The 15,027-nt window shown below is 27.2% G+C and overlaps 2 protein-coding genes across 2 annotated transcripts; both read left to right on the top strand.

Moving 5' to 3' along the window:
* The first annotated feature begins 9,078 nt into the window (after nt 1-9,078).
* LOC145829227 (mitochondrial tRNA-specific 2-thiouridylase 1-like) lies at nt 9,079-10,541 on the top strand. The gene has a single exon (XM_082936968.1). The coding sequence runs from the start codon at nt 9,101-9,103 to the stop codon at nt 10,442-10,444; it is 1,344 nt and encodes a 447-aa protein (XP_082793094.1). The 5' UTR covers nt 9,079-9,100; the 3' UTR covers nt 10,445-10,541.
* Nucleotides 10,542-10,601: 60 nt separating this feature from the next.
* On the top strand, nt 10,602-14,247 carry LOC145829228 (cyclin-dependent-like kinase 5). Its single transcript, XM_082936969.1, has 2 exons — nt 10,602-10,673; nt 12,677-14,247. Exon 2 carries the CDS (start codon nt 12,697-12,699, stop codon nt 13,558-13,560), a length of 864 nt encoding a protein of 287 aa, XP_082793095.1. The 5' UTR covers nt 10,602-10,673; nt 12,677-12,696; the 3' UTR covers nt 13,561-14,247.
* Nucleotides 14,248-15,027: the final 780 nt, after the last annotated feature.

The raw sequence follows: 15,027 nt of genomic DNA, 5'->3' as shown, positions 1-15,027 counted from the left end.
TACTGTGTATGTTACTATTTATTATGTTGTGCTTTCTTAGTTTTGTTAACTCGCTCAGGAAATAAGATAAACAATCTAATAAGTAAAAAAAGCTAAAAAATAAAGAATCACAGATTTAAGTTATAAAGTAGGTGACTTAGAGTTTAGACTTTCTTTATTTCGTTTCCGCTACAATTTCAGAACTTTTACGGTGTTTACTTAATTAGTATTTTTCAAATTGCAATAGTTTTTTTTTATCGTCTTGCAATTATGTTTTTTACTGTCCTAGACATGACATTAAACTGTTCTGCTGAACGACTCGATAACTAAAAGGTTTTTTCGTGCACTAGGTTTTTGGACCAAAATTTTTGGACGTATTTTTTGTCATTCAATAAACAATTGTAAATCATCTTTTATTTAATACACCTTCCTATTTCATACTTGCGTTCGCACAATCTTCTATTTCTCCAATATAAGAATATGATTAGTTACTTAAACTGCAAAATTAAAACGCTGATATATCAAAAAAAAAAAAAAATTGATGCTACTACTGTAGTTAGTTTTTTCTAACTCTGTTAGTTTAGTTACTAGTTTAGTTTTTATGAAAACCCCTAATAAGTAAAATTTTCTTGTTTTGGTTACTGTTTGTAACATTGTAGAAATCAATGTAGGAACAATGACTAGAAAAAAAAGTGTGTATGCTTACAACTATGGTCAATAAATTGGTGTGGAGACAGACGTTTTGGTCATTGAATTACAGACATTATGATTTTCAAACACTGTTATAAGCTATTTTATACTGATAACATAAAAATTTGGTGTCAATTACAAGAAATTTAGTTTATTATTGTTAAATAAGAGATAAGTTTCATCAAAATAAACTTAGTACTTTTCTAAGACCCATCACTGCAAATATTGATCATGGAAAGTAGAGATCATAGTATTAATTATGAACCATATTTTCCTCCCCCTTAGACTTAGATTTATCATACACATTCATGTTTATAATTTTACCCTCCCTACCAGAGCAACTATAAAAATGCAACTATTTAATAAACAAGATTAAAGTTGTTAAGTAGATTAAGTGTTAAAACTACTATAAACAAAGTAGGTAATTACCTAAGATGATGTTGCAGCAATATCAAGCTGAAATTATATTATAATCGATGTCTTTTTTATTCATAACTTTTGGATAAAAATTTATATTCTAAAAATAAAATTTAAGTTATTTATTAAAAACTAATAAAATGTGGAAGAATTCAGGTGGTCATTAGTAAGTATACAAATTTATATTTCCATACATGAAATTGCAATAATAGTTTATCAAACAAAAAGTGAAAAAAAAACAAAAATTTTTACTCAAAAATGTTTTGGTTCAATGACCTGGATAGCGAAAAGACCTCTCGGTCATCGAGTTGCATACCCAAACTTAATCAAAATTATAATGAACTAAAAATGTAAAAAAAAGAAAAAATCAAACTCCTTAAACAAAGTAAATAGGGAGTAGGAATGATCACTAATGACCTTGAGAATTACTATTTAAAAGATAACTTTTAAGTTCATGCTAGAACTTTCCAAAATGACTTAAACTTTTTAAACTTAATGGTAACTTAGTCCATAACTTACTACCTTGGAAGAATAGTGATTTATGACCTATTTTGCTGTTGAATCTAGGTAGGAAAAAAATTGTTTCTGAAGACCTGGTATGATAATTATGTACATTTTTTACACTTTTATAGTAATTTTTTAAGTTATCTGGTAACAAATTGTAGTTAAACTTAAACATAAACAGACCTAATTCATATAGATACAGACTCTCAACATCTAATATTTTTTTCTAAGTTTTTAATTCTCTTACACTGTCATCATGTTTCTTATAATGTATGCATCTAAGTGCTCTGTTTATGAGAACATTAATATCATTTATACATTTTTTATTTGCTCTTCCCCAGCACAACAAGCCATATCTAACATTGCTCATAAGCAAAGAATTAAAGATCAAATATAATGCTTTTTCATTTAAGAAGTGTCTGGTTTTTTATAATATACCCAATGTTTTTTGTAATTTTGTTTATATAGTTTCTATGTGTTCTGACCATCTTAAATTTCTGTCTATAATTATTCCCAAATATTTATAGCTATTTGTGTTTGATATAACTGTTTTACCTATTTTTACATTAGAATCTTTATTTTTCCAAAAAATAGTTTTTGATTGATATAAAATCATGCTTCTGGTTTTACTATCATTTAATTTAAGTTTGTTTTCCATAAGCCAATCTGATACCTTTTTAAGTTCTATGTTAAAATTTTTACTGTCATTTAGATATGTGTCTTTTGTATATGTTTTGTATAACATTGTGTCATCTGCAAAGTTGAAGATGTTAAGACCAGTGTTGTTCTGTAGGTCATTTATATGTATTAAGAATAACAACGGTCCTAATACTGACCCTTGTGGAACCCCAACTTCACATTTTTCACTGGTTGACTCATGCAGTAACTTTTTCACACAAACTTTATGGTCAACTATCCTTTGATAAGAGATCTATGATTATATTAATACAATAATTTATATCAATTACAATATTGTAAAGTACATCAAATAATTTATTTTATAATAAAACAATTAAATTTTTACCATGTATTTATAAAAAAAATTCTAAACAAAGTGTCTATTAAGATTAAAAATATTATGTTTAAAGGAATTAATATACCATTTGCAACTTAATATCATTAGATTATTCATTTTGTTTTATATTTTATTACACAAAGCTTTTTAAAACTATATGAGTTTCATTCTCAAGTGATAGATTTTAAATGAAATTTGAAAAAATTTTTTGGTAAGTGAACAGCTTAAAAAATAACTTTAAATTATGACGTATGAATAAATTCAAATAAATACAAAATTTAGAGATTTAGCAAGTAAAACTAAAGTAAAGGTATGTTTATTATAAATTTTTAATATTTTTGTTTTCCATTTAATGCTATTTTTTATTATAATTAAAGCTATTTTTTAAGCTGTTAACTTACCAATTTTTTTTTTCAAATTTCATTTAAAATTTATCACTTGAGAATGAAACTTGTATAGTTTTGAAAAGCTTAGTGTAATAAAATATAAAACAAAATGAACAATCTATTGATATTAAGTGGCAGATGGTATATAAATACATTCAAAAACTTTCCTATAATAGTAATTAAAGGAATGATTTTTAGCACAAAACTAATGTTAAAGACACCAAATATTATATAAATTCAGCTTGTTGTTGGTGCAACATGATCCTAGGTAATTACCAAAATCTGTATTTCATAAGTATATAAAATAAATACTTATTTATCATAAACTAATAAAACTTATATACTTAATTGCTTTTATTTTACAATATAAAGCATTGTATTAATACAATAATTTAAATTGATTAAGGTATTGCAAAATAAAATTGATTAAATTTTATAGTTAATAATAAATAAATAATTTCATACTGTATTTTTGTATAGTTTGTATCAGACAAAGTATCTTTTTAGATTAAACATATTATTAGCCTTAAATGATTGAATTTTAACCTAAAATTATGGTTAAAAAAGACATTGAATGTAAAATAATTTCAGCTTAATATTGGTGCAACATCATCCTAGTCACACCTCAAAATGTATAGTATAAGAATTAAACTTTAAATGAAGACTGTAGCAGAGTTTGTGCGCTTCAGGCTAAATCATTTTTTGGAAAAAGTTGAAAAACATCAGGCTAAATCAGTTTTTTTATTTAAAAATTTGAGAATCTTAGTTTTTTTGCAGTTCAAATGCTTATAAATTCTTGATAAAGAAAAATTGAGAATTTTTTTTTAAGATCATATTGATATGTGAATTTATTTCTAAATATAAATTTAGTTATTAAACAGGGTTTGTGCGCGTCAGGCTAAATCAGTCTAAGTCAGGCTAAATCAGTTTTTTTGAAAAAAGTTGAAAAACGTCAGGCTAAATCAGTTTTTTTATCTAAAAATTTGAGAATCTCAGTTTTTCTCAGTTTAAATGCTTGACAATTTTTGATAAAAAAAAAAGAAATCTTTATAAGATCAGATTGAGATGTGAATTTATTTCTAAATAAAGATTTAGTTATTAAAAACAAAATCAGACTGTATTTGTAAAAATAAATGCTTACAACCTTTTGTTGAATCTCTAAAAAAAATTTAGAATCTTCATTATTTTGTTTTGAGTAGATTATATACGTCATAATTATGAAAATTTATAATAAAATACAGTTTAAACATTACAGTTTAGTTCAACAATTTAGCTGTTTGTTTGAATTTGTTTACATCAGCTATGTTTTTCGGAGCTTAGTTGGTTGAACTGTTTTAATTTCCAATTTAAAGGCTTTATACCAAATACTTTTTGGATTAAAACTCTTAGCAGTTTATTCATATATTTTACTGTTTGTTTTAAGTTATTAGAGATATTCACAACACTAAAACTTAGCTTTAAGATGTAAATACTAGTTTTTGTTGGAGTACAAATTTTAGGTGCAATTAATTTTTCTATACAAGAACAAATAATTAAGAATACAAGATTATTAAAGGTTTTTTTAATTTAAGTGTGAGCTTTTTAAATCTGATATGATATCAACAATCACTTTATTTATTTAGAGTTTAGGATTTATAATTATGTATCAATTTTAAGTATTAGTCAAAATACTATAATAAACACTTTTTACTTACTTTAATACTTCTGTAAGGGTTTCATTTTAAATTTTAATAAAACACAACAATGCAAGTCGTTTTATTATAAATCTTCTGGTTATAATGTTTTTACTTATTGCTTAATTAATTTGAACAATTGTGTTTAGTAATATATATTAAAATTTTACACTAGTAACAGATTAGATATAACACTTATTTTATAACTTATTACTGAATTTGTTATATTAAGGGCATAGGGGTCAATCACCTTTTTCACAATTTAGTCTTATTTTATTGAGTTGTAACTAAGCTATGAGTTGCTTTTTGCAGACTTTTAAAGCTTAAAATATTTTTGAGATAAAGCTGGTTGAAGTCGGAGACTATAATAGTACTAATCAAAACCCCCCAATACCAAAAATTACTTATAAAGGGGATTTTCTTTACTTTGAAAAAATGTCAGGCTAAATTGGTCTCAGTCAGGCTAAATGAAAAAAATTTCACGCACAAACCCTGTATTAAAGACAAAATTAGTCAGTATTTGTTAAAACAAATGCTTTAAACTTTTTTAGTTTCTAATAAAAATTTAAGTATCTTTTTTAAGTAGATTGTATACGACATAATTAAGAAAGTTTATTAAGAATTATCAGTTTAAACATTACAGTTGGGGTGCACAACGATTATAATTCGGACAATTCAAATTCTGAACACTTAATTTCTGATTTTTAAAGCAAAACTAAATTGTTTATTTTAATTTTAATTTAAAAAAATTTTTTTCACCATTATGATTATAATAGTCAGACCTATGTGTGCATTTTTTTTTTCAAATTCAAACTATTTGTCAAGATATAATTTAAAAGCTTAAAGAAAATAAATATTTTCAATATTCTCTTAATAATATTTTTATTATAAGAATATTTTATACATTTTTTTTCGTAATCATATTATTTTTAATCACATCTAGGTATTTTTTTTTTCTCAACTACAGTTTATATTAAGAGATTTAGCTTATTTTAACAAAATTTAAGAATTTGAATTGTAGGAATTTGAGTTGACCTAATTTTAATAGTCATGTAACCTAACAGTTGAATTAAAACATCTTAGCTGTTGGTTTGAATTTATTTACATCAGCTAGTTTTTAAAGCTTAGATTGTTTAACTGTTATAATTCCTAAATTAGAAACTCAATACCAAATATACTTTAGGCTAAAACTCATAGCAGTTAATTAATAAAATGTTTTACTGTTTATTAAAAGTTATTTAAGTTATTAAAGAGACTAACACATTCTGAACACATCAGCTACTTAATAAAGAGTTTCAAACTAAGAGTTTCAAGTCATGATAAAAAGGGGTACTAATAGAAATTTTTATCTTGGTTAAAAAATTTGTGACTAATATAAAATGCGTATTTAGTAATGAGAAGTGCATACTCAAAACAAATACATATGAGGAAGGTGAACATCAGGCTAAATCGATCAAAGTTGTAAAATATCAGGCTAATTTTTTAATTATTTCCGCACGAACTCTGTTGTAGGTATAGATGAAGTCAATTTATTTCTCATATGTGCTTGTAATTAGGTAAATATAAAAAAAAAAAACTGACTTTTATTATTGATCATCTTTTGCTTTTCTCAGGGTGCCACACATATAGGATACTTGAACACTCAGAAATATCATGTTGGTTTGAAGTTTTATCAAAACTCAGGCTGATTTAGGGTAGTTATTTGGTTTTTTTAACAGTGTCAGGACAAATTTTTCAAAATTTTGAATGAGATTTATTTGCAATATTTTGCTATTTTCTGACCTAGTTTTGTTCACAGGCGTGCCACTTTACCTGGAAACCTGGAATTTGACAATTTAGGTAGAAAATACCTGGAAGAACCTGGAATTGGAGAATTTTGAAAAAAACTTGGAATTTTGAACAAAAATTACTAAAAAACCTGGAAAAACCTGGAATTTTTAACAGTTTTTACATGTTCAATAATTAAATTTTGATTTGACACAAAAAATCTACCATATAACTAAAAAATTTTTGTCATCATCAAAAATGTTTTACTAAAAAACACATTTAGTTTACAGTATCTTTTCAATGTTTTTGTACTATAAAACACGGCTTCTTACCTAAAACTTAACTTTAAACTAAAATCATACCCAAAAATGTGTACTTTTAAAAACCTGGAAGAAATTGGAAAACCTGGAAAAAATTTGAAAAAACGAGTGGCAACCCTGTGTTAATCAACTTGAATTTTTCTTGAAAAATTAAAAGAATTTTTTTTGAAAATTTCAAGACTTTACAATGACTCAATTTAGTATAAGGTCACTCAAGACAGTATTTTTAGCTCAAAGGGTGGTAACTCTGTTTCTTATACTACTTTAACGATTTTTCTTTGTGTTTCTCTTGTCTATTTTCTTATAAGCTTTTGTACTTTTTAAGGGTATAGGGGGTAACAGTTTTTTGAATATTAGTTTTTTTTTCTACATACTTATTTAAGCTACCAGTTACTCTTTACTGCTTGTTAAAATTCAAAGTAACTTTTGAGATATAAGCAATTAAAGTTAGAGGGTTTATTGGGTCTTATCGGTAGGCAAAAACTAAAATGACAAAATTAGACTATTTCAATAAAATCTATCTACTCCTTCAGTTTTTGAGCAATTGCATTAAAACTTTCTCAGTGTAATCTTTAATAAATTTTAAACAACTTGTTGTAAACAGATTTTTAAATTTTTGTAAAAAAATGTTATAGGAAATGAACAAAAAAATCTTAGTCATTATTTTATTAAGTATTTATTTCAAAATCTGCTTCCTATAAGTTGTTTGCAATACAAAAAAGATCATTTCTTGAAAATTTGAAGTAAATTGATTGAAAAATTAAGGAGAAGCAAGACTTTTAGTAAAATTTTCAAAGTTCCAAATAAATTGGCCTTGAATTTTTTGATTCCATATAGTTGTATTGGATTTTTTTAACAAAACTGGTTATATCTCAAAAGTTAAACTTAATTTTTTACTCTATAAAAACTTTTTATAGTATATATACTCTAAGCTTTTTTATAAAAGTCAATGTTTTTTGATTAATAATATGTTGGATCCCCTATGCCCTCCTTAATATATGTATACTACTGCTGTCTTTTTAGGCTAAATTTTTCTTTAGACTAAGTCTAAAAGTATAGATTTACAATATTAATTATTATAAATATTATGACTTATTCTGTTGTTCAGTAGTTGTTGATAAATTATAAATTGCTGCAAAATATTTAAATACACTAATTAAAACCCACTAATATAGTTTTAAATAAGTTTAATCAAGTAGTTCACTATATATTGATATAAAAATACTTTAACTAAGTTTTTATCTAAAATAGCCATCTAATTTTACTAGTTCTACAACCTAAACTTGTGAGAGATCGGTGATAAACTTTTTCATTAATTATTTTTGAAACAATAAATTTAGAAAATATAAGCAAACCTGTTTTAGGGCAAAGAGTTGTCCACCTCAAACCTCTCAACTATTTGCTTATTATACTCTAAATAGAAAATAAGTCAACTAAGTTTTGAAAAGATAAACCTAGTTCTATTAAATAATGTGTAACTTTTATTATAACTGTCTCTTCACAAAATAAAATCAATTACCTATGCCTGCCTACTATGAGCACTGGCTGACTATTTGTTTTAAAAAGGTAGCAACATAAAAATTCCAAAATTTTTAAATTGCTTTCAAGTTAAAAAAATCTTTCTAATCAATACTAAATAATTTTTTTTATTGCTTTAGTAAACTACCGCATATAATGAATTTAGTTTGATTAAATGCTTATCTTATAAAAGTAAAGTTTCAATTTTTTGTAGGGTTTTTACCAACATGTAATTCTGATTTAGTTTACTTAAGTTTCACTCATATAAAATTTAATATTTAGTGCTAACTTTTATCAAAGTTATGTTGAAAGCTTTAAGTATATTTTTAATTTGTTTGAATTACTTTTATATGCTTTATTTCTAAAGTTAAAATTTTTATGGTAAACAGTAAGCTATGTTTTATTCTAATAGTTAATTTGTAAGTGTTTTTTAAAGTGAACTCAATAAATTAAATTTTATCCAGCTCTATTTTGCTTTTAAGTGTTGCAATGTTTTGAAAGTTTTGCAACACTCTTGTTATAATACGTCTGTATTTTTTATGATGAAGTCATGGGGTTGTGGAGCAAAATAAACTATTTAAATGTTGTGTTTTTGATATTTAAAGGTAAAGTTAATTTTAACAATATAAAATTGATAAAAATATACCATTTTAGTTTAGTAGATAATATATTTAATATAGTTTTTGTTCATTACTTTATTTGTTGTATGTAACAGTTTTTTTTTTTCTTAGTAGTATGTCTACAAATTTAGCTATTTTTTTTGTTTAAGCTTTTAAGCATTTAAAGAGTTGAAAATAAATTGTAGATCTTTAAAAAAGTAGTAATTTTAAGATGTTGAAAAGAAAAATAATATGCTCAATAAGTGGAGGTGTAGACAGTGCTGTGTCAGCTCTTTTGCTAAAAAGAATGGGTTTGGAAGTCTGTGGCGTTTACATGAAAAACTGGGATGCTCGTGATGAGAAAGGACATTGCCAGTCAGATGAAGACAGGGAGTATGCCTCAAGAGTGTGTGATAAGCTGGAAATTCCTCTGACAGAAGTAAATTTTGTCAAAGAGTACTGGACTGGAGTTTTTCAGCCGATGCTCTATCAGGCTGAAAAGGGCATGACTACAAATCCAGATGTTTACTGCAACAAAAGAATAAAGTTCAATTTGCTGCACCAAAAGTGTGCGGAAATTTTCAACACTGAAAATTTTGTTGTTGCAACAGGTCATTATTGTGGAACATCTCTGGGCAAAAGAGTTCTGAGCGAAAATATTTGCAATAGTCAGAAAGTACACTTGTTAAGAGCTAAAGACACATATAAGGATCAGACCATGTTTTTACATAAAATTACAGAAAAAGCATTAAGACAAACATACTTCCCATTACACCACATATCAAAAACTGAGGTAAAAGAAATTGCAAAAAATTCAGAGATAGGTTTTACTCTTGATAGAAGAGAGAGCATTGGGATTTGTTTTGTTGGTAAACGAAAGTTTAGTGACTTTGTTTCAACCTACATTCCACCAAGACCAGGCAATTTTGTAGACCTTGAATCAGAAAAAGTCCTTGCCAAGCACACTGGAATTCACCAATTCACAGTTGGGCAAAGATCAGGAATATCAGGCATGAGTATAGCCTATGCAGTGTTGCACAGGTGCAATGAAACAGGAGATGTGATTGTTGTGCCATCTACTGAACATAAAGCTCTGTACAGCAGAAGCTTCATTACTGACTCCTTACACTGGATTTCTGATATTCCAGAAAAGTACAAAAATAAATCTACCTTCAGATGCCAAATGAGGCAGAACCATCGTTTTCCTTTAACAAAATGTACTGTTATTTTACTAGAAAATAGTAAAGCTCTGATAGTTTCAGATTTTCCACTTAGAAGCCTAACAATAGGTCAAGATGCAATTTTATATGATGATGAAGTGTGTTTAGGAGGGGGTACAATTTGTAACATTGGTCCAAGTTTGCATGAATGTAAAAATGAACAAAATATTAATTTTTCATGGTTTAGGGATGATATAAAAATTTGGTCAGAACTTGTTGGAAAATATAAAACTGCTTTGACAAAGAAAGCTGATAGTTTTGATTTAGATATGATGAATAAAATGAATGAGTTACGCAGTAGGATGTTTTATGGTGCTACAATATTAGAAAGTAAAAGTAAAAAATTAGAGTTGTAATATCAATTTTATTTCAAGATACTTTTTGTTAACTAACAGTTAGTTAATTCACTGTATTTTTTAACAATGTTTTTATACATCAAAGTTTATATGTATATTTTAAATCATGCTAGTTTAAAATTGTTTAGCTAATTTGTCTCTGTTCAACAAATTTAATTTTTTTTCATAGGTTTCTGGTATAAATTAAAAATATACTTGAAAGTGTAACTCACAGTCCAACTTAATTAAGGTAAGATATTTTTAACTTTCTTAGTTGTTTAAAATTTCATTCTGACTTAATATATGATCCTGATATTTTAAAGTATTTTTTAAATTGTTTAAAAATTATTTTTATATTTTACAAAAAGTTTTGAAAGTTAATCTGATTAAAACTTTTTTTAGCTCACATATTTTATATAGTTTTAATTTGGATAAAACTGTTTAGGTCTAATAAAACCTCCAAATCATTTTAGTTTAGATTATAGCTATTGTCGATAAAAGTGTACATACTATTTTACTTGCTTGAATAAGCTACAATTTGCACTTGTGCTATCAAATTATTTATATTCTTATAATTTAAATGTTTTAAAAGTTAAATGCCATTTTTTGTATTCTTAAACTTTACTGTGCACATTTATAATAAAAACTTAAATATCTAAAATGATACATCTAAATGTTGTATAAAAAATAATTAAAATTGATGTTATTCAATGTTGCAAAAAAACCTAGAATCCTTGAAAAACCTAGAATTTGACAGTTTAGGCAAGAAAAACCTGTAACTTGAAAAAACTTCGAATAAAAATTACTAAAAACCTGGAATTTTAAAATATTTTATGTGAAATAATAAAATTTTAATTAGATACAAAAAATCAATCATAAAAATAAAAAATCTTATCATTTATTTTTTTTTTATTAAAAAACTTATTTAAAGTAGCTTTACAATGTCTTATGTTGTTTAATTTTGTAAGATGTTTTTTTTGACCTAAGTTTAATTTTACACAAAAAATAAACCAAAAAACTCAATTTTTCAAGACCTGGTAGAAATTAAAAAAAACCCTGTTTTACTACAAAATATGAAGTGTAAGTTATTATTGAATTAGTTTTAACTTAAAGAATAATAATAAAAATTTAATTAAAATAATTTTAATGTGTACTGTTTAAATTTTACAATTGTATAGCATACGTTAAAAAAGAGTTTAATAGTTATTTATAATACCTGTATTACCTTTGCTTAAATGCTTTAGTTTTTTTTTATGCACTTATCAAATTTTACTTTAACTAAGTAGTTATTTTTTGATTTACTAAGATATTTAGTTTTTCAAATATGCATATTAATTATAAAAATCTTAAACAATTTAACACCTAAACCAGGGGTCGGCAGCCTTATTTATCTCGCGTGCCAACTTTCCTAGAAAAAATTGCTCGTGGGCCGCACTGTTTAGAAAAAAACCTTTAAGGGCCTTATTTAAAAAAATGTTCTAGTTATCAGTAGAAAAATATTATTTATCATCAAAATATGATAAATTAAGCAATATTAGAGCACTAATAAAGAGTATTTATATAAATTTTATTGTTTTTAAATGTATATTTTTGGCTGAAAAGGAGCTTGCGGGCCGCAGTTTGCCGACCTCTTGTCTAAACTTTAAAAATTTCCATTTTGAACAATAAGTAAACTTTATGTTTTCGAAGTTAAGCTCTTTACTTTTATTAGTATTGTTATTTCTCTAAAATTTTAATTTAATTTTTTGTTGTTTTTAGTTTAGTTAGTAAAGTAGGTAAAATTGTCCATATGGATAAACTTAACTATTTTAGTATGTACTAATATCATTAATTTTAAATATTTTTTTTTCAGCTTTTAGATATCAGAGACCCTTTTTCATCTTGGCTAAAAATCATAAGCAGTACAAAAATAAAATCTTTATTATAGTTTTGTAATTTACAATTATGTACAGCTAAATTTTTCTACAATTTTTTTCATCATTTAAGTAACTCAGTATATTTTAGCATGTTTATCGATAGAATATCTACTAGTTTTATTTTTTACTTGAATAACATTTAAAAACATCATGCACGTTATAACAATCATATGCAATTAATTATACTCAAAGTAGTCTTTTAAAACACAAGTTTTTTGACGACATAATCTTATTTTAAACCGCTAAACCAAACACCCTACTTAAACATACTTCCGCAAAAAATTAAGAAATTTTACTGCAAGCATTCAACATAACAACTCTGTGTCATTCCTTGCAGCCAACTAACAGTAACACGAAATGCACAAGTACACCAAGATAGAGAAGATCGGCGAGGGAACGTACGGCACGGTGTTCAAGGCGAAGAACAACGAGACGGGCGAGGTCGTGGCGCTGAAGAAGGTGCAGCTGGACGACGACGACGAGGGAGTGCCTTCGTCGGCGCTGCGGGAAATCTGCATCCTGAAGGAGCTGAAGCACGAGAACGTGGTGCGGCTGTACGACGTCCTGCACACCGAGAGGAAGATGACCCTGGTGTTCGAGTACTGCGAGATGGACCTGAAGAAGTACTTTGACCAGTGCGGGGGATCGGTGCCGCACGAGACCACCAAGTCGTTCATGCACCAGCTGATGAAGGGGCTGGACTTCTGCCACGGACAGCACATACTCCACCGCGACCTCAAGCCGCAGAACCTTTTGATCAACAAGAACAACGAGCTGAAGCTGGCCGACTTCGGCCTGGCCCGCTCCTTCGGCATCCCGGTCCACTGCTTCAGCGCCGAAGTGGTCACGCTGTGGTACAGACCTCCCGACGTGCTCTTTGGCGCCAAGCACTACTCGACCACCATCGACACGTGGTCGGCCGGCTGCATCTTCGCCGAGATTTCCAACTCGGGGGCTCCCCTGTTTCCGGGCAGCGACGTGGACGACCAGCTGCGGAAGATATTCAGGGTGCTGGGCACGCCCACGCAGGACGACTGGCCGGGAGTGCACAAGCTGCCCGAGTTCAAGCCCTTCTCCGCGTACCCGAGTCGCCCGAACTGGGCCACGTTGGTGCCCCACCTGAACAAAGCGGGTCACAACCTTCTGTCCAAGCTGCTCGTTTCCAATCCGATGGAAAGGCTGACCGCTGCTGCGGCGCTGAAGCATCCTTACTTTGCATGAAGAGTTTTTTTTTTTCATAAACTGTGAGCTTCTATTGCTAGGTTTATTACAATGTGTTGTAAAAGTTTTCAGTAAAATGCTCGCCTGTTACAACTTTTATACATTATAATTATGTATCCTTGTAAATTATGCTTGAAGAATTCAGCCAATCATTGTCAAACTATATAAAATATTATTAAATAGCTTTTTTTTTCTGAAATATTTTTTTCTTTAAATATTGTATACTCCGTAATATTAATCTTTACTTATGAAACAACCAGCAATATTTTAACAGATTTTAGAAATTTTATTTTGTACCAAAATTATGTTTGTTGTATGAAGCTTAGTAAAGAAGTAACTTGCTTTTATTCCTATATATTCCCTTAAATAGTACTTCGCCATCGTGTATTCAGATAAATGGTGTTTTTTTATGTTTTTCTTGCCTGTTCAGTTTACTTTTTATTATAAACGTGGCCAAGTAATTCATGTCTTTTAAAGTTTTCACAGTTTTGAGATTTTCACACTAACTTGTTGTATTTGCTTTTTTATTTGTCTGTTGTATCATTTTAAAATTCATTTGCTGCTGATGTCTGTAAATACTTTTGATAATAAATTTAAACAAGCTAATGGGATCCATAAAGCAAACTTCAAACGCACAAAAATCAAAACAAACATTACCTTTGTTTGGTTTCAATTTAAGTTAGAACCTTTATCCACAAAACTAGCTTTAATCAGAAACTGGTAGTTTAAATTAGAATTATCATTTAAAAGTAGTTAAAAGAACTAATAAATTCTTGTTTTTTACTACTGAAAGTAATGTTTTTGCTTAAAATAAAAAGTTAGATTTATTTAATTGTATTTTAAACTTTCGAAACAATACTGAGCCTTATATTAGTCATTCGTAAATTTTGTATTAGACTTCAATTTGTTATTCTTTGGGAACGGTTTTTTAAAGTTTTACTTAATTAATTTATTGTTTTGTTTTAGTCATAGCTACATACGTAGTTAAGTGGTTAGTTATTACGCATATCATGCTTACATTGATTCTTGAGAATGTATCAAGTAGAAACGTTTAACTATCTCTAAAGGTAATAAAAATTAATGTTATATAAAAATGAAGAACTAACTTATCTTAATTTTCTAGGTTTAACAATACATTTACTGTGAACATTCTCTATATAATAAGAAGTTTTAAAATCTGAAAGTTCAAACTGTAAAAAAATTAAAATATTGTTTAAACGAGTTTAAACTTCAAAACTGCTAATTATTTTTTTTAGCACACTAAATTCATTATAGTATCAGAAGTATATATTTAAATTCTTTAAACTAAATTTTGAAAATACAACCTGGATATCAAATTAATAGCTATATCAATAACTTAAGAAAACAATTATTTCAAAGCACAGTTTGGTCAAAAAATTATAAAAGTATTTGTTAATATCAACTAGCATTTTATATGTATCTTAAATCTTAGTATTAAAGATTTAA

This window comes from Thalia democratica, chromosome 2 (genome assembly GCF_965202585.1).
Source record: "Thalia democratica chromosome 2, ktThaDemo2.hap1.1, whole genome shotgun sequence".
Classification (NCBI taxonomy): domain Eukaryota; kingdom Metazoa; phylum Chordata; class Thaliacea; order Salpida; family Salpidae; genus Thalia; species Thalia democratica.
The sequence above is the reverse complement of the archived record's forward strand: the minus strand, read 5'-3'. Positions and strand labels throughout refer to the sequence as shown.